The sequence below is a fragment of the Pongo pygmaeus genome, chromosome 5 (assembly GCF_028885625.2).
Source record: "Pongo pygmaeus isolate AG05252 chromosome 5, NHGRI_mPonPyg2-v2.0_pri, whole genome shotgun sequence".
NCBI classification, from domain to species: Eukaryota; Metazoa; Chordata; class Mammalia; order Primates; family Hominidae; genus Pongo; species Pongo pygmaeus.
The window spans coordinates 118,333,841-118,354,593 of record NC_072378.2 but is presented as its reverse complement, the minus strand read 5'-3'; the positions used below and the strand labels follow the sequence as shown (position 1 = coordinate 118,354,593).

Below are 20,753 nucleotides of genomic sequence, written 5' to 3'. Positions count from 1 at the left end.
GTGCAGTGGTGCAATCATAGCCTCACTATAACGTTAAACTCCTGGGCTCAAGTGATCCTCCCACCTCAGCCTCCCAAGTGGCAGGACTATAGGTGCACACCACCATGCTGGCTAATTTTTTCTAGTGAGATGGGGTCTCACTATGTTGCCCAGGCTGATCTAGAACTCCTGGCCTCAAGTGACCCTCCTGCCTTGGCCTCTTGAGTCTCTGGGATTTCTGAATGTGCCTGGCCTGGTGATGACATCTTATATGGACTTGGATGCCTGACTTATGTTCTGGTGAGTACCTGCAGTATTTTAGAAAAGTTTTGTGACCCTGGCTGATTAATGCAATTGGACCAACTCTGCCATAGAGGTGAAAAAAAGGGAATATTTTTGATAATGATATGTAACAATTTTAGGATTCTATTGACCTCACAACCACTGGGTTTTTTTTTCTTTAAAAAAATATGTTCTCTGCGATGGCTTAAATTGCTGCCTACTTTAATATTTTTATAGAGGCAGAGCATGTCCAATCATAAATTTATAAAATGAGTCGTTGGATCCTATATCTGGGCTGGTCTTAAAACATCATTCTATGTACTTGGGCACCATTTCAATAGCACAGAAGGTGCTCCACAATGATAAAGCTTAATTCTGTTAACACTGATGCTTTGTATATCACAAAAGCAATGATGCTGTGGGCCTTAAGCAGATTCACATGGAGAAACCAAATTCCACTCCAGTATGTTTTAGCCACATCTACGTTTTTTTAAAAAATGACACTTTGGAAAGACTCTCAAACAGACTTACTTTCTTTTTCTCAAGCAGTTCTGCTTCTTTTCTGACACTTCATTTAAAATCAAAACAACATTTTTTACAGGATTAATGAATACAATCTAGTGAAATCAATTCAAATTAGCTTAACATTCTAGGCTTAAATATTCATCTTTATAGTTGACTATCGAATGCAAGATGATGGCCAAGATGAATGGCTGGGGTTCATGAAGATAGAGTTTTTATAACTAAGGGTACTTACTTCTCCTTAGCCTGTGTTTACACAGTGTGCAGAAAGCTGAGAAAGTGTAATGAAATTACAACTTTAGGCTGGCCGCAGTGGCTTATGCCTGTAATCTTGGCACTTTGGGAGGCCGAGGCTGGTGGAGCACTTGAGGTCAGGAGTTCAAGACTAGCCTGGCCAATGTGGTGAAACCCTGTTTCTACTAAAAATACAAAAATTAGCTGGGCGTGGTGGCAGGTGCCTGTAATCTCAGCTACTTGGGAGGCTGAGGCAGGGGAATCACTTGAACCCGGGAAGTGGAGGTTGCAGTGAGCTGAAATTACGCCACTGCACTCCAGCCTGGGCAACAGAGCGGGACTCTGTCTCAAAAAAAAAAAAAAAATATATATATATATATATATATGACTTTAGAACAACTGGCCACATTGTATAAGACAAAAATATTATCTGATTGGTCCAAAAAGATTATTCATATCAACTTTACTACATGTATATAGCATAATATTGGCCCTTTCATATGACATCTATCAATATGTCATGGAACCAGCGTTTCATAGAAGAGAATCTGGGAAACACTGAGGTATTTATTTTCAGATTTCTATTGAAGTGGGGACTGATGGTGTTGTCTAAGTGGTGCGGATGTGTGAGGCTGAGGCTGTCTCTCTTTTGTTCTATGTTGTGTCTTCAGCTCCCAGCGACATGGGACAGAGAAACAGCCCTGCCCTGGAGGCCGGGGGCCTTGTGTTCCAGTCTCTGCTTTGTCAGTTCTGTGACTTTGGGCAACTCACTTGGTTTGGATGGATCTCGGTGTTCGCATATGTCAATTACAAAGGAATTGAACAAGGTCTTTTTCAGTTATAAAGTTCTATGGTACAACATACATGACATTGCTTCAGAGACTTAATGTGACCTTGTTTCATAAAGAGAAATGGTCCACTTTTGACTCTTTATCATCTAATTTCCTAGAAGAAAGGGAAATTCCAAGAAGTATAGAAAAGTGGGTACTTTCTATCCCATTTCTAATGTTAACAAAGAAGGTCATTTTTTTTTCTGTTCCAAAAACCCTTCTGTAGCAAAAATTTGGGTACATTTTAAAGAATTGCAATGCTTTAAAAAGGGTCTTCTGGAAACCACCCTGGCTCAGGGCTCCCCCAGCAGATTCACAGCAATTTGATGAGTGAATCATGCAGCTTTACCTTATGGGTTTATAAACTCTAATTGATACCAATAACCTCTCCTCACAAAACAAATTAAAAACCATGTGTGAGGAGACTGAACTTAACTCTCCCTCCTAAAATTATGGAGCACTCCTAACTAGTCCTCAAACTTTATTTACTCGTGGGCCTATAAACCAACCTTCACCCAGTAGTTTGAAAGCTCAGTCTTTCTCTGGCTTGACAGAGAAAGGTTTGGGGTTGGGGAAATGTATGGAAGGCCCTGTGGCTCAGGAGTGAATTAACTCATTACCACCAGCTCTACCAAGGACCAGGGCTTGGGCCAGGCAGCTGGTTCAGGAATGGATTGACCTCTAAAACATCTTCTTGGTAGGTCATGACTCTCCGTTTTAAACACTGTCTGCATGTTTCTGAATGGATGCAGAAAGGACATGAAAGCTGTATTTTGCAAACTCATTCACTCAAGAAACATGCATTAAGCACTTCCTGTGTGCTCTGTTTCAGGTGTGGGGAACAAACATGAACAGGACACAGATAGTGGGAAATCCAGGTTCCTAAGGTCCTTGTTTTCACCCAACTATGAACATTCCATTTCTTGCCTTGGCCTCACCCACAGAGGTAAGGAACCTGGTGAACATCCGAAGACTCACCTGCTCCCTGATGCCTTCCCACAAGCACATCTGCTCCCACCATGCAGCCCATTCCCAGGATGCAGACGACGATGCCGATGAAATGCACAGCCTTGTACCGGATCAGCAGGAAGAACCAGGACAGCAAAATCACGACTGGGATCACAAAACAGTCCAGGAGCTATTGGGAGGGATGAAGGTAAACAACAACAGGAGATTCAGGAGGAAGCATTCCATGTAATAGGGAAAAGTAATTTAGTTCTGCAGAAAGGGTTCTGTCTTTCCCCTGAACCTGAGATTTTGTGTAGACCCAGACTTGATGCAGTTAAAACAGACTCTGAAATAAATGGAAATTAGCTTTATTTATTTACTTAATTGTAAACATCCCCCAAACTTTAAGGGAAAGGGGAGAAGGCAAATTGATAAGATGGGCTGGTGGTGAAGAGTCTCCTGCCTCCAGGTGCCGGGGCAGCTCTGTCTCCTGTCTTCTTCAGGGCCAGGCCATGCTCCATGGGAACACCTTTGGTTTGGGGAGAGTACACCCGGCCTTTTTACATTCTCCCCCTATTTTACGAGTAGATCCGGGAATGGGAGGTGAGGGTGCAGAGGTCTTATAATGTTTTATAAATTATCAGAAATTAGACAAAAGTTGAATTTAATTTCTCCTGGACAGCTGTCTTCCTGCTACCAGTAAAAATTGATCTGTTCTTGTCATTTTGTTCTTAAAATAAAAAAGTGCTCTAAATATAAATACAAATATGAGTCTCAAAAGTAGAAATACTTAAAAGAACTATTAGAAAAAATTTTTTAAAGAAAGTTGAATAGAGTATAGCAAAAAAATTTGATTTCATTTTTTATATATTTTGTACAAATAGTGAGATTCCATCTGACATGTAAGTCCAAGGAGTTGATAGAGAATTTGCCCCAATTATGTAGAGAGATAATGTGGTGAAATGAGAAGACCCCTGTGCTAGGAGCCAGAAGACCTGAATTTGAGTACAGATCCTCATTTACAGCTGTGTGACCTTGGGCAAATCACAAGCTCAGGAGCCTCAAATTTCTGTTAGTAAAATGAAGATAACAACTTTCCCCAAAGATCAGTATGAACCTCAGAGATACTACATATGAAAGTAATTCTTAAATCACGAGGCCCTCATTGCTGGTCTATAACTCTGCTTTCAAACACACGCTGTGGGCTCCATGGAACTAATTCAGATTCTACCACACTGTGCTAAGACCTCTGGATGCACTATCCAAGACAGGGTCTCTCTTAGACAAAGTGATGTCACATAGAACTGCAAGTTCCTTGTACCACATGAGGAACTTATGATTTGTCCAACCGTCCAGTATATCTCCTTGCTGGAATTCTAAACAAGTGGCCTCTACCACCCAGCTGCCAGTACAGGGCAGTGATCCTCAATACTCCTTCACTTTCATTGCCTATATCCTATTGATTACCAAATTCTGCCAATTTAATCTTCCAAACATCTCTCAAATCTACTCATGCCACCCTCTCCCACTTCTCCCACCTAGACTGAGCTAACATCCTCTGCTACATGGAACAAGCCTCTCCTTCATGCCCCAGGGCCTTCACTTATGTACACCCCTGCTTCTGGAGTGCTCCACTGCTTGAACTTCCTCCTCCTTTATCCTTCAGGCCTGGCCTGCACTTAATAATTTGCCTCCTCAGGAAAGCCTCTTAGATTCCCAGGCTAGGTTGAGTCCTGTTTGATGCTTTTGTTGAACGCTGTATTTCTCCTCTGTAGTTCCAGTTGTAATAGTACTTAATTAGTACAGGATTATTGGCATCAGAACACTGCAGGGATTAAGAGGAGTATTCAATAAGAGTTATTGAACACATATATACAAAGATTTTTAATGACCAGAAACATCAAAATAGAGTCTCCAAGATTCACTGAAGGCTGAAAAAGGTTTGTGTATTTGCAAAGCATCCCTGAACATCAGAGTGGCTTCTTGGCACTACAAATAGCATTCTGAATCCCCTCTATCCCCAAAGCTTTTTGTGACCTGGACAGGTGCTCATGTTTTTCTGTGCACTGGTCTTCTCCTCTGCAAAATGAAACAAGCACTCAGAATAGTGAGCTATCCCTGAGGTTGCTGAGATGATAAGGTGAGGAAGGACCATGTGAAGGCTAAGTAGCACTGTGATGGCTGGGGGCTGAGCCCAAAGGTCACAGCACTCTCGGAGGGGCTATAGGAAGGAGGTGGTGGCAGGTAGGATTGTACTACAGCACACAGTTGCTCACTGCAGTTAATTAGCAATGTAAGTTAATGATGTGGTAACATGCTCTAAGGTAGGTTTTACAGCTAGCCTCAGATGCTATTTCAGTATATTAGGAAATTTCAGTTTGCCATTGAAAACTGTTCACTGGGCATAAAACAGTTGGTGTTTTGTGTTAAAAATTAAAAATGATTGAATCAAGTTGAAATATTTAGCTGCACACTACAGAATTAGGGTTTCATTATCTGGCTGGAAGCCCTCAGTCAGTGGAGCTGAAGGCCTCTATTCCTGAATTATTGAGGGCAAGTTAGGCCATCATCCAATCTTTGAGGAGAGCTGAAGTGAGCTTTTAGGTTCTCAGTGTCATTAGAAAACCCAAAGCACTTGATGAGTCCTGAGATCTATTCCCCTAATGGTTTGAGTTGGAAAATCCTTATTTGTAAGTGTCAGGTGGTCCTGTGGGTAAGTGCAAACTTTTAGAAAGAAGAGAAGGGAAAAGAAGAATATAATCATAATTTTTCTTAAAGAAGGATACAATCAAGCCAGTGTTTCTGGGGCATTTGAGGAGAGAAGCTTGGTGCTTATGATACAGTGGGGCCTCAGTAATTGGTGGCTGAATAAATCAATGAATTGTCAGACATACGGTATCACTGACTGTCAGAAGGGACATTAGAGATAATCAAGGTTGCTACTGGCATTTAGGGTGGGACAACTGATTTTGCAAGATTGTCTCATGCTCTCTGCAGGGCAGTTAGCATTGCTGCGCCTTGACCATTAAACATTCTACACATTTGCAAACGCCCCTGGAGGGCAGTATCTCCTCAGTTTAGAATCACCAAGACCCCTTTATTTAATAGTTGAGGCTTCCTAAGTCCCAAGAGGTGAAATGATGTGCTCAAGGTCACACAAATTGTTAGTATCAGCAGAAGTTATGTCATAATAATTTTTTGGACAATGTTTTAGTGAAGGTCAATGACAGGAATATTTAATTGCTACAGCTGAAGCTCTCACCATGGCATCTGTAACTGTTGAAGAGAAACTGTTTGGCAGCTGCTCTTAGTAAACAGGCTATTCTTTTTTAGTGATTTTTGCCTTCAGCTTTCCCCTCGTGGTCACATAACATAAAACATACTGACAAAATAATTTTTCAATAGTTTTCTCGTAGCTTAATTCCTTGGCTAAGTGGTTGTTAGAGTGGTAGAAAACAGAAGCATTATAACTGAAACTGTTAAAAAAGAAAACAAACAAACAAACAAAAACTCCTCTTCTGATTGCCATTAATCTTTTCAGTAGATTTAACTTTCTTTGCATACATCTCTGAATCTAAAAAGAAGTTATAAAATATCCATATGAAAAAATAAACAAATATTATTTTATAACCATCTTATGCTCTGAAAAATCTCCGAGGACATTAAAAATACTTTAATGGAAAAGTGAAGTGTTTATTACTCTTAGATTTACACAGATTCCTTTTCTCCCCCTAAGGATTTAAACGAATTTTATTCTCCTTATGCCTTGAATCCTCAGGCAACACATGCCAGAAGTGTCTACGATTCTGTTTTCTAATTTTATAGACACGGCCAGGCACAGTGGCTCACACCTGTAATCCCAGCACTTTGGGAGGCCGAGGCGGGAGGATCACTTGAGGTCAGGAGTTCGAGACCAGCCTGGCCAACATGGAGAAACCCTGTCTCTACTAAAAATACAAAAATTAGCTAGGCATGATGGCACATGCCTGTAATTCCAGCTACTTGGGAGGCCGAGGCAGAAGAATAGCTTGAACCTGAGAGGCAGAAGTTGCAATAAGCTGAGATTGTGCCACTGCACTCCATCCTGGGCAACAGAGTGAGATTCTGTCTCAAAACAAAACAAAACAAAACAAAATAAACAAAAAGATAGAGACATGGAGGCACACAGTACACAATGGCTGGAGAAAAGTCTCTGAAGTCATGGTGATAGCAACAGGATTACAATGTGAACCTTGTAGTTTTTTTTTAAATTCATTTTTTAAATAGAGATGTGGTCTCATTATATTGCCCAGGCTCGTCTCAATCTCCTGGGCTCAAGCAATCCTCCTGCCTCAGTCTCCCAAAGTGCTGGGATTACAGGCCTGAGCCACTGCGCCCAGCTTGAACCCTGCAGTTTTAAATAACATTTACAGTTGGTTGCGTTAAGTTTGCACTTACAGTTTGTAAAAACGATTATGTTATTTTTATGGTAGACAAAGTAAATCTTCACAACAGCCCTTTAAGGGAGTTATGACTGTATCTACTCTATAAATAAGGGAACTGATGGTCTAAGAGAAAAGCAAATTAGTATTAGAACTGGGGCTAAAACACTAGCATCTGGACTGCTAGATCGGAGTTCAAGTGCAGCTTTCAGAAGTTATTTAAATAAAAAAGGTTCATGTTGACATTACTTTTAAGACAACAGAAGACAGTCAACATTAAGTAGCAATCAAATTTTAAAAATATGTGTATGTACAGGAAGATTGAAGCGTCATTTAATTTCCCCTCTCTCTCCCTACCTCTTTTTCTTTTCCACTCCAGCTGATCTCTGACCATCTTATCACTGTGCCTTTCTCTATGGCCTTTAACCACATTTGGTTATGCCCTCTCCTGCACACACGCATCCCATCCCTTCCTTCCTGCCCAAATCCACTCGAGCTTCTCTCTGGACTTCTGTGGATGCTCCCTTCCTTTGCCAGCACTCTGCAGACCCCTTAACCTGGCTTTAGACACCCACACTTCTGAAAGTGTGCTCATCATGATGTGCGCAGCCCCCTCAAACATGGTCATGAAGCTGTCCCAGTAGCGGACAGTCTCATGAAGATGGAACATTTTCTGAGTGTCTGTGAGATCTGCCTTCAGGCTGCAAACCCTCTTTACAGCTGGTGTGTCTCCCTAATTGTATCCTGGTTTTACAGAATATTTTACAAGTCTTTGGTCCACAAGAGTTCACAACTCTATGTCTGGGATGCAGGGAGAGGCACAGGCTGTGGAGCAGTAACATGGGATGGGGATTAGGGGGCTGTCTCCCCTTAGCAACGCTACCAGGGGCTTTGGGCAACCGCTGGCACGCCACAGCCCCAGAGGGGTGGGATAGAGGGAGTTAGGAAAAGCAGAGAGAGGAAGTCCTCTGGGTCATCGGTGCTTCTGCCTCACCCCTGCCAAGTGGGCGGCCAGCTGCTACAGCCCTCGTCCCTTCAATAGCCAAGGGAACCTCACCCTCTTCTCTGTTTCCCTGGCTCTTTCCTGCAAAACCCCCTTGGAAGTCATGAGAGTTGAAGAATTAAAGGAGGGATAAAGCCAGCAAAAGTTTATTCTTCATTCAGCTGACATTTATTGAGCGTTTACCAAAGCCCAAAGCCCCAGCCCCTGTGTGCATTCACGTGGGCTCTAAATCCTGCTGACCTGCGTTCTGTTACTCTGACACTGTGCACTTCAATTTAAATTTTCTACAAAGAAAATGTGTTGACTATTATGCTTGTGTATGCATATGTATATGTGCATATTTGTATATAGTGTTGTTCTGAATAATTTTGAGCCAGCCCAAATCCAAGAAGAGGAGATAGTTGGCCATTTTGCAGTAAGCATATTTTTATGGCCTAAGTCTCATGAAATGGAATTCCTTCATCAGTCAGCACCAGGGAAGACCTCTGGATGTTTCAGGAGAGAATCCAAGGCCAAGTATGATATTGACTGGATACCACGGTATCACTCCACAGGGGAGGCTGTTGGGCTTTGTGTGGTTATAAGACAGGCCATGGGGACAGAATTTATATTATTTTCTTTATTTAATCACTTTGCATCAATTTTGAGAGTCATGTAGTACAACTGCATTTATCACAACCATATAACTTTATAATAGTGATTGTGCAATGGAATTCTGTGTAGGTCAAAAATGTTGCATCGTCACCATCATTCAAGTGCCAGTTGGCCTCATCCAGTCAAGTGAACAGAGTAACTTCAGAGTTTTATAAATTCAGTTATAATCACAAAGACATTATAGAGACAGACACAAGTCAATTAAATACATTCACAGATAAAGGCGTAGACACACACAACAAATATTACAGGGATAAAATTCATATTTTGTAGAAGAAATAGATTAAATGAAATTAGCGGAATGGCAGTGAGGAAGTCATGAGAACTGCGGAATTAGAGGAAGAATAAAGCCAGGAAAACTTATTCTTTCATTCAGCTAACATTTACTGGGCATTTACCAAATCCCAGGTTTTGAGTGGAGACAGTGAAGGCATATACAGATGAACAAGATATCCTTTCTTTCTTCCCTCAGGAAATTCATAACACTATAAGGAAACATTACATTCATTTATTTAATAATTTTTTGTTGTGTGACTACTTTATATGGGCATAGCCAGGCTTTGTGATAAGGCAGATAAAACTGTCCCTGCACTCCAGGGACTCCCAGTTTAGGATAAAGACACCCAAAAGAAGTTGCCTTCTTTTTTTAAAAAAATTAAAAACCCTAAACCTGTAATATAGATACTTTATCATACCATTAGATTTAGCTTAACATTTTTGAGATATAATAAATACACTATAAATTTCACCCTTTTGAAGTATGCAATTAGTGGTTTCCAGTGTATTCATGAAGTTGCACAGCCATCACTACTATCTAATTTCAGAACCTTTTCACCATCCTCAAAAGAAACTCCATACCCACTAGCAGTTACTGTACATTCCTCTCTCCTTACAGCTCCTGGCAAACATGAATCTACTTTCTGTCTCTATGGATTTACCTATTCTGACTATTTCATATGAATGAAATCATACAATATGTGACCCTTTGTGACTGGTTTCTTTCATTTAGCATGATGTTTTCATGGTTCATCCATGTTGTTCATGTGTCACACCTCATTCCTTTTTACTGCTGAATAATATTGCACTGTATGGATATATCATGTTTTACTTACGCATTGCTCAGTTGATGAACATTTAGGTTGTTTCCACTCTTGGGTTATTATAAATAATACTGCAACGAACATTTTCAAGCAAGCTTTTATGAGGAACATGTGGGTTTCATTTCTTTGGGCAGATATTGAGAAGTGGCCCTGCCAGGTCATATAGTAACTCAGTGTTTAACACTTTGAGGAATTGCTAAACTCTTTTCCAGTGTCTATTCCATTTTGCAATCACGTCAGCAATGTACAAGGGTTCTAGTTTCTCTTTATCCTATCAACATTGGTTACTGTCTTTTTTAGATTTTCGCTATCCTGCTGGGTGTGGAGTGGTATCTCCTTATGATTTTGATTTGCATTTTTCTAGTGACGAATGACATTAAATCCCTTTTAGTATGCCTATTGGACATTTTTGTATCTTTTTTGAAAAACGTCTATTCAAATTATTTGCCCATTTTTAAATGAGGTATTTGTCAATATTTTTATAAAGTACTATTTTAATCATTTTTCTATTTTTGACGATTTTATTTGTTCCTGTTCTTCTGAATTATAAATGATGCTTCAAACAACACACTTAAATATGAGCTTCTGCCTATATTTCTGAATATTATCTTAGGATAAATTCCCAACCATGAAATGATAGGTCTAAAGAGTATACACTTTAAAAAACTCTTGATGCATACTGTCAAAATTTTCTCCAGAAAGTTAGTGGCTATTTACTTGTCCAATTTCAGAGTATGAATGCTCCAATCTTACTGTACTCCTATCAATTTGTACATTATCTTTTTATTGCCAATTTATATCAAACAAACTTTTATAATTGTTTTAAATTTGTTATGTGATTACTGATGCAGCAAAACTTTTTCTTTCTATTGAAGTACTAGTATTATTACTGATATATAAAATATCTTTATATATTATTAAGGCTATTAGACCTTTATCATATTTGTTAAAAATTTTTTATAGCTTTAAAAAAATTATGGGTTTAAATATTTATTTATAAGCTCATTTTAAAAAAAACTTCTTCTCTCTCCCCAAATCAGCAAAGTAGTCAGCTATGGTAAGTCATCTATGTGTTCTTTTATTTATTTATGATTCCTTTTTTAACATTTAAAATTTTAATTCATCTGGAATATTTTGTTGCATGAAATTAAGTTAATAGCTAATTCAGTTTCTTATTACAGTCAACTTTCTCACTGCATTTGTTGAATAATCGGTCCCTTTCTTGTTGCTCTGCAATATTTTCTCTATAGTATATTTTACATATATTAAGATCCATTTTAGGGCCATGTTATATACCATACTACCAACAGTATCATGTTGCTTTAATTGCTGTAGCTTTACCAATGCATTTTTAACGTCTTCTAAGGCAAATTGGTTTTCATTACTCATTGTTTTCAAAATTATCTTGGCTATTCTCATCTGTTTTTCCCTTCAGATGAAATTTACTGCCGTATTTTTTAGTCTTCAACATCCCTTCCCCTCTTAAAAAATCCCCAGGGATTTCAAAGAGCTTTTACTTCCGTTATCTCATTGTCAAATGTTAAATGAAAGCTTTGGGGGAAAATCTCTATCTTTCTCCAAACTTTTATGGAGTTTCAAATGAAATTTTGAATTTGGATATTTGTATTTACTGCTGGAAAATATCAGTTGGGTATAAATTACCCTTTTCAAAAAGAGCACAGTGATATTGATGTCAGATAAACAAGATAGAGGGTTTTCGTTAGAAAAATTAGATAGTCACATAGCACTTAAATGTTATACTTTAGCCTACTGTTAACTTTTCTGAGTTGATTATGCAAAGTTCCATCAAATAATCCAAAGTAATAACAAAATTCATTGTACTTTCAAAAGAATGAGTAGCTTTGCCCAGAAGTGCAGGAAAAGGCCAGTAGGTTACTTCTTTCCATAAAAGCAGGAAGTGCTTTCTTCTAAAAGATCAAATCTGTAACTTCAGTTTTACCTGTTCAAATAATTACCTTAACTCATGAAAAAAATAATCAGAGTGTAATAAAGTTAGTACATTATGGTATGTTATGTTTTCTGACTTATATGCTCTGCAACATGGATGAAAATGACAAGGAAATCTAGGTAACTAAGATTGGAAAACTGCTCTGCAAATTAAGAACAGTGATTTCAGGAAATCTCCATAGCATTCCCATTTTCTACTTACAAACCTAACAACTTGGCAATGCTTGTTCTTTATCTTCAACTTATGGCTTTTAACTACCTTCAGAAAAGCTGAGTATAGTACTATGTTTCCATTCTAATAAAATGTCTATTTAGAGGCTGTCTTTTTTGTCTAAAATACTACATGTTCTGTTTTCTTCTTTAATGTTGGATGCTGTGGTTCCAATTACTTAGTTTTCCTCTCTTCTTGGATTTAACTGGCAGAAAATAATAGCTTGATTCATTTGAAACTGCCATATTTGTAGGTCAAATTGGTTGTATTCTACATGGTTCACCTAAAAGACCCCAAGAACCAATGGAGATCAAACAGCTGTATTAATTTTAGACCTGGATTGGAGAAGGCAGTGTTGCCTCCCATCTCCCACTCCAATTTAACTTAGCCTAAACTTTCTTAGCCAGATATCCTGGGGGAAATGGTCTTCAGGTCTTGGACTCTGTATTTCAGGGGTCTTTCCAGCAAGGGACATAGAGCAGGCAGAAATGAAGCACTGTAGATTTTTTTTCCCTCAAAACTTTTAGTTTTCTTTTAAAGCATCACAACTCCACCAAGTGGTAAAGTCGCCTACTGGATATTAACTTTAGCTATTTCCTCTTTGGGGTGGAGCAAGTAAGGAATGGAAAGATGGAGAGAGAGAGAGAGAGAGACAGTTTTCTCCCATCATCTCAGCTTTTAGAAGGGAATGGAAGTCTTCCCTGACCTGGGTGGTATCATGGGAAGGACAGGAGTCCTTCTACATTCCCTCTATAGCATGCTGACTTTAGATGACATACATGTTCATGTAAAAATTTGTTTCTTGATTACACATCTACATATCATAGTATTAGGCATAAAAATTTCTGGATGGAGAAAATTAGAATCTATAAGAATAAAATGTTAACAATGGTTATCTTTGAATGGGATAACTGAATCTTCACAACTCCATGACCCAAATTCTCTGTGGTTTCCAAATTTCCTCTCTCGAGCATATACAGACAGTCCCTAACTTAGGATGGTTTGACTTACAGTATTTTCAACTTATGATGGGTTTATACGGATGTAACACCATCATAAGTCCGGGAGCATCTGTACTTCTTTCAAAATATATAAAACAACATATGTTATGTATGAGAGTGTAAAAATCTACAAGAATCAGGTCAGTGTTTTCAAGGGAAGCTGATGGTTTATTTTTAAAAGTTTATTTTTAAAAAACTTCTCCAATTCCAGCAGAGCATAATGAGGTGACCTCATCCCTCTTTCTAATGGTCTGTGCCCAAAAGAGACTCCCCTGCCAGCCTTCAGATCCTCATTAATGCTCCCCTCCGGCTATCACAGGCAAAGAGCTCTCCTCAAGTGGCCCAGCTGTCAGAGGCTAAACCTGAGGCAACTGGTAGGTGATTCCAGGAAAGAGAACATTTCCCCACTCTCCCTTCCTCTGCTTCTAATTGGCAATTCTCCCATATTTCTAAAAGTGACATATATAAATTCATCCAGTGAGTAAAACTGAAGTGTTAACAGGGAAGGATCTTTAAAAGGACAAACTTCAGTAACACACAAACACACACACACACACACACACACACACACACACACACACACACACACCCCAGAAGTCTTCTTTAAGCTGACAGTCCACCTGAAGAGAGTAGAAAATATTTTGTGGAACATACATTCACATACAATCAATAACCATTTTAATTTTGTGGCCTGGATTTGTCACCATCCCAGAGGCATTTGAAAATCTGACCAGGAGTGTAATTCCAGGGAGTAGTATATTTCATCTGGAATGAACTTTTTTAGTAGACAGCCACCACCTCTCTTACACTCTCTCCCTGAGATTTTTTTTTCCTTCTCAGAGCTATGTTATTCATAACCCTCTCCCCTCCCAAACCCTATACCTTAGAATTTACTGTTTAGGTTTTACTGTCTTAAAATATTCATGTTGGATGAAGCCATGTTTTCATCACATTGTCCAAGAGAGCTAAGCTAATCAAATGTGTCACTGTGCTGATTATATATAACAGCCCTTTTCCAGGAAATACCCTACTTTTTTGGATTTAGAAAAATATTTTTACCAAACTACTTTTCTTTTCCTACCAATAGGAATTTAAATGTGTAAATTGTATATGTCCCCTTGTGCCAGTCATCCGAACTTTCTAGTTGCTCAAGTTTATTCACTTTACTTTTGGCTTCAGCTCTCAAAGGAGAAAAGAAAGAAAGAAAAAAATGACACTGCCATGCACTGAAAATCTGGGACAAGTACCTAGAAATCTAGGTGACCGGAACATACAGATAATTAGACACAAGCTCTCTAGCTCAGTTGCAGGGAAATCTGCCTTCGGTGAGAGCAGAGCTGTCCCAGGGGGCAAGATCCTTCTTGCTGAGGATCATCGGGTATCATCAAAGCCTTTATCAGCTTTAAAAACAAGTTCTGATCATCAGCGAACCAGATTCTAAAAGTAAAAAGCAAGGAATTAACATTTACTGAGTGCCTACCATATGCCAGACTCCCTGATACATGTTCTTATTTTTCCCATTTTACAGATGAGGGAATGGAGTTCTAAAGATAGTAGGTAACTTTCTTGAAGTCACCTGGCAATGTCAGAGCCAGGATGTGATCACAGGTCTGCTATTCTCCTTACATAAAATGAGCTTAAGTAATCAAGGCCCAGGTGGAGCAGAAACTATACAGGATCCAGTCATCAAAGTTGTCTAGACTGGATTAGCCTCAAATCAATCTAGCAGCTGTGAGCTCTCTCTTACATTGAGAGTACCATGCGAGAGAGAGAAAACTCTGAGGCTATAGAAAAATGGTCACTGGTTGGGGGTGTTCCTCTGCATTTTTTATATTAAATAAAGTATAGGTTACAAGACAAAGTGCATGAGAATTAGAACCATTCATTTTCTGATACTGTGTGGCTACCTTGGGTATTTTTGGAGAAGTGGTTGTCTTAAGTCAGCCAAACTCTAACTTGTATTTCTAATTTATAGAATTCATGAACATAGGAACATTAACAGCAACATTAAAGCAAGTACACATTTCAAAGCACATATTGAAGGAAATAAAAGTTTTCTGATAAAATATTAATTCTACATTAATTTTGCATTACTTTTGATTCCTCTCCACATTAAAATAGTAGGGAGAAACAATTTCAAAAGCTAGAGGAAAACATCTTATACTTTTTGGGTTTTATTTTTAGGTTTATTTCCAGGTTTTGTTAGAAAACAGTAAAAATTCCTGGGTGTGGTGGCTTACATCTGTACTAGCATTTTGGGAGATGGAGGTGGGAGGATTACTTGAAGCCAGGAGTTCAAGACCAGCCTGGGAAACAAAGTGAGACCCCATCTTTACAAAAAATACGAAAATAAGCTAGGCCTGGTGGCACACACTTATAGTCCCAGCCACTTGGGAGACTCAGGTGGGAGGATCACTTGAGCCCAGAAGTTTGAGGCTGCAGTGAGCTAGGATCATACCACTGCACTCCAACCTATGTGACAGAGCAAGAAAAATGCAAAAATCAGAATTTTATTACCTAATACTAGTCACCTATTTACTCATCCAAAAGATATTTATTGAATGCCTACTAAGTGACCAGGATTGCTATAGATGCAGAGGATACCAGCGTGAATATTCTACATCCAGGTGCAGGTGGACAGCTGCCAATGAACACATATTTCTTTCCTCCAGTTGACACTCAGTTTCTTTCCCTAAGGACTTGCCTGGTGGGGAAGGCAATTCTGCCCTCTGTTCTTTGGAGCCTTCCCCTCTCCCCTTCTGCTGTCTCTGAGGCCTTGCTCCAGCAGCTACCCCACTTCCCTCCTGGATCCTCATCCCTTTCTGCTTGCTGCGTTCCTTTACCATATAGGTCCTGGTCTTATTCTCGATGCCCACTGGCTCTGTAGCTATTTATCTTTTCTTCTTCACAGCCAGCCTGTGAAGATCAATCTACAGTTACTGCCTCTGGCATCTGGTTCCATTCATTCCTCAAGCTACAGCAATACTGATAGCTCCTTTCACTATGATCACCAAGGCTAAATTGCCTGGCCGCTTCTGAGTTCTTATCTTACTAAACCTCTTTGCAGTAGTTGGCATTGCTAACCACTCTCTTCTTGAATTTTCCCTCTCTGGATTTATCTGTCGTTTTTCCCTCCTACCTCTTTGGCCCTTCGTTCTGTCTTTTTGTGAATGCATCTTGTTCTTTTTGTCCCTCTCAATGTTGGTGTTTCTGAGGGACCTATCCTTGGCTGTCTTATTTTCACATTCTACATGTGCCACTCTTTGACTGTCACCCCACCTCTTACTTCCTTTCCTGCCAAACTTCTTGAAAAGAGTTGCATTTAGCCACCGTCTCCATCTCATCAACATCCATTCAACACCTCAATTCACTGCAATCTGGTTTCTGTTCCCCAAACACGATCAAAATGGATCAAAAACATTCCCTGTTTTCTAACCCAGCAGACACATTTTAGTCCTCTTCTTACTAAGCAAAGAACCTGACACTCCTTCCTTCTTTTGGTGCTCTCAACCATCCCCTGCCCTTCATTCCATCCCTCGGGCCTCTTCAGACTCCTTTACGCGTTCCTGGCTTATGGGCTCCTGCATCTACTCTCATCTCTCAAATGTTGTGTTCTCAGGATTTTGTCATAGTGTCTCTTCTCACTGTTCCACATTTACCCTGAATGATTTCACCTACAGTTCTGACTTTAAAAATCATCCCTATGCTGAGGACTTCCAAAAGTACCTCTCAAATCTGGTTCTATCTCCTGAACTCCACAGCCATATAACCACCTACTTATCTAATGTGAATGTGCCCAAAATCCCCACAGCTCATCATGGCTCAAACATAACTCATCTTTGTTCCCAGATTATCCCTCCTCTTGTGATTCTTCCCTCCCTGAATGGGACCACCAGTGACTTAGTTGCTCAGGTCTGAATCTTGAGTGTCTGACATCCAGGGGTCACACTTCCCCTTGAAACACTTTCTTGACTTGGCTTCCAGGACATACTACATTCTCCTTGTTCTCCTCTATCACACTAGCCTCTCCTCAGCCTGCTTTCCCCTAGTCTCTGAGTGTGCCCCATGGCTCAGTTTCATTTTCTTCTCTTTTCTATTTATACCCACTCCACTGTGATCTAATCATACAATGACCTTTAGCGCCATTTATATGAGAATGACATCCAGATTCATAATTCCAGTTTCAGCCTCTCTGTTGAACTCCAGACACATATACTCAGCCACTTATACCAAGCTCTGCTTGGATGTCTAACAGGAAACTCAAATCTACATGACCAAAGCAGAATGCTTTGATTTTCTGCTTCACATCTTCTCTTCCCCAGTTTTCTTCATTTTATCACATGGCACAGCCATTCCCCCAGTGACTGAGGCCAATAACTAAGGAACCATTCTTGGCTCTTTTTTTTTTTTCTTTCCAACTTCCCCTATCCCCTCTATGAATACTCAGGAAATCCTATTGGCTTTATCTACTGAATGCATCAAACCACCTCTATCCACATCGACAGTTAGCAAGTGGCTTCAAGTCATCATCAGCATGCACTTAGTGGCCCCCTGACTGTCTAATCACATCCACTTCTACTCCTTAAAGGTCAGTTCTCCACCAGCAGCAATGACGATCTAAAAATACAAATTAGATCACATCGGTCCCCTGCCCAACACAGTCTAATAATTTTTCTAAGAGCAAATCCAAACTTCTTTCCTTGACTTTGCCTTATATAATCTGCCCCATCTTTGTCTGGAATTTAGTCTCTTACTACTAGTAACTTCTTTCAATTTCTTAAACATGCCATGCTCAAGTTCTTCACCCTTATACTGTCCTCTTTGCTTGGAACTCTCTTCCCCATATCTATGCGTATTTTACTCCCACACATTCTAATGAGAGGGTCAGAAAATGAAATCTAAGTATGCCTTAGAAAGGAAGCTTCATGAGGGTAAGAACAATCTTCTTCATGCTATATGTCTAGTTGCCCATGGGAAAGTGTATATAATATATGCTCAAAAAATATTTACTGAACCCTGAACAAATAAATATGAATTGATCATCCTTCTTTCTTTTTCACTCACACACCCAATAAGTCACCAAATCCTTTCTTTTTAGCCATTTAAAACTATTAAGAATCTCTTTACTTGGTATCCTGTTCTGTCTGATCTGATCTGAAAACAGATCAGATCATGCAAGGGATCTTTCTAAATTACAAATCTCATCATGCTATTCCTACAGTAGAAACTCTCAGAATTAAGTCCAAACTCACGAATATAGCTTATAAGTCAGTCCCTTTGTGATCTGTCATTGGGTACTTTTTCATCTTCTTTGCTCATTTCCTCCTTCAAACTCCATGCTGTCAGTTATACAAGAATTGTTAGTTTTAGAGATCTGTTGTACAACATTTGCCTATAGTGAACAGTATTCTATTGGGCACTGGAAAATTTATGAGGGTAGAGTTCATGTTAAGGGTTCTTACTGTAAAAAAAAATAAATTTAAAAAACACACAAAACACAACCACAAACTCAACGCTGAAGCCATTCCTTAACATACCATGGTCTTTCTTGACTTATTTATTCACTCCGTCACCCAGGCTGAAGTGCACCTGGGGCTCAAGTGATCCTCCCACCCCAGCCTTCTGAGTAGCTGGGACCACAGGCACATGCCACCATGTCCAGCTAATATTTTGAATTTTTTTAGAGATGAGATTTCACCATGTTGCCCAGAGTTGTCTTGAACTCCTGAGCTCAAGCAACCTGCCCGCCTCGGCCTCCCAAAGTGCTGGGATTACAGGCATGAGCCACTGCTCCTGGCCATGACTCATTTCTTTCTTTTTCTTTTCCTTTCTTTTCTTTTTTTTTTCTTTTTTGAGATGGAGCCTGGCTCTGTCACCCATGTTGGAGTGTAGTGGCATGATCTTGGCTCACTGCAACCTCTGCTTCCCGGGTTCAAGCCATTCTTCTGCCTCAGTCTTCTGAGTAACTGGGATTACAGGCACATGCCACCATGTCCGGCTTTTTATATTTTTTAGTAGAGACGAGGTTTCACCATGTTGGCCAGGCTGGTCTCAAACTCCTGACCTGAAGTGATCCACCCGCCTTGGACTCCCAAAGTGCTGGGATTACAGGTGTGAGCCACTGCACCTGGCTGCCATGACTCATTTCTTTCTACATGTTGTTCCCCTGTCTGGAGTTCTCATGTCCTTCTCCCTTGTCAGAGTTCAGTTTAGCCAATGCTTCCTCCAGCAAGCCCTCTCTGGCTCCCTAAATCCAGATTAGGTGCCCCCTGAGGGGCTCCCATACATCTCTGTATTACCTAATTGTATTGATTATGCTAAAATGCAATTCCTTTCCTTAAGCGCAGGAATTTTTCTCTTTTCTGCTGAGTTTTATCTCTTGCAGCTAGGGTGGTGCTTGGCACACAGTAGTGACCCTATAAGTATTTTATGAATTCATTCAAAAATATTTGTGGAACACCTTCTGTGTGTAGGCACTATCCTACAAAATACAAATTCCAGGTAATAAGAAAATTCCCTGCCCTTACAGAGTTTATAAGACAAGACAGCCAATTAAGTAAAATTAGTTATGTCAGTGGTGATAAGAACTATGGAGAAAAATTAAACAGGGGACAGGGGAGGCAGTATAGGAGCAGGTGTGAGGTTGCAATTTTAAACAGGGTGGTTAGAGAAGAGTTCACTGAAAAGATGACAGTTGAGCAGAGTCTTGAGGTGCTCATTGCATTGCCTGGCAGATAGTAGATGTTGAATGAATGAATAACCAATGAAGCAATGAATAATTTCTATTACTCTGAACCACTTGGGGAGCTCCACTGTCATCAAGTTAGCTGTACTGTATAAATCTACTTATTGAGATGATTTCTGCCATGGGGAATCAAAGGTGAGTGCCCTGGGCAGCTGTTACTTCCTGTCATCGTTCTCTGGCCCAGATGCTGTCACAGCTCCTAAACTACTCACAGAGCACCCTACTTAATGGCCTCAGGAAATGCCCAGTCACGGTCTGTCTTCCTGTTCAAAGGCTCTTGAATTAGAAATGGCCCCAACTCAGAAAAAGGGAAGAGGGAAGAAAGGAAGGAGAGAGACAAACTGCTATTTCTCAGATGCTGGTGTTTCTATGCATTCTCATTGGGTCTTAAAAAGTCTCAGTGGCTGTAAGACTGTACCTTTCAGTCACAAAGCAGCTCGCAGGCTTTTACTGATTTATGAACAAACCCATCTCCTCAAATGCATTGCCAATGGAAGCAGGCTTTGCATAGTTTTTCTTTTTCCTTTTTTACATGCAAGGACACTTTCCCACTTTAACCATTTATTACAGGTGAATTTTGTACAGTGATAGACTCAAAATGAGCACGTCTGTCATTGGAACCAGTCAAGGTGTAGAAGTGTTTTCATGTGCATCTATTCAGGCAGACAGCACCAAGGTGCTCTCCAAGGAGCCCATCTAGGCAGTATTGGGAGAATTGGCACCTTAGTAACCACAAAGAAGGAACAGCTCCTGGGCAGGATACTTTTCTCAAACAAGGGAAACACAAGCACAGGTGGGCAGGAGAACCTGCTCTTACACTTATGTTTCCAGTTCTATTTGGAGAAGGCTCTCAGC

General features: G+C 39.9%; 1 protein-coding gene across 2 annotated transcripts in view; it reads right to left on the bottom strand.

The window, feature by feature from the left end:
• SLC35F1 (solute carrier family 35 member F1) overlaps positions 1-20,753 on the bottom strand; it is a 415,309-nt gene that overhangs the window by 47,214 nt on the left and 347,342 nt on the right. For both annotated transcript variants that reach the window (XM_063666534.1, XM_054493075.2), the window contains exon 4: positions 2,826-2,985. In XM_063666534.1, coding sequence (XP_063522604.1) covers positions 2,826-2,985 — 160 coding nt within the window. The remainder of the gene's footprint in view (positions 1-2,825; positions 2,986-20,753) is intronic.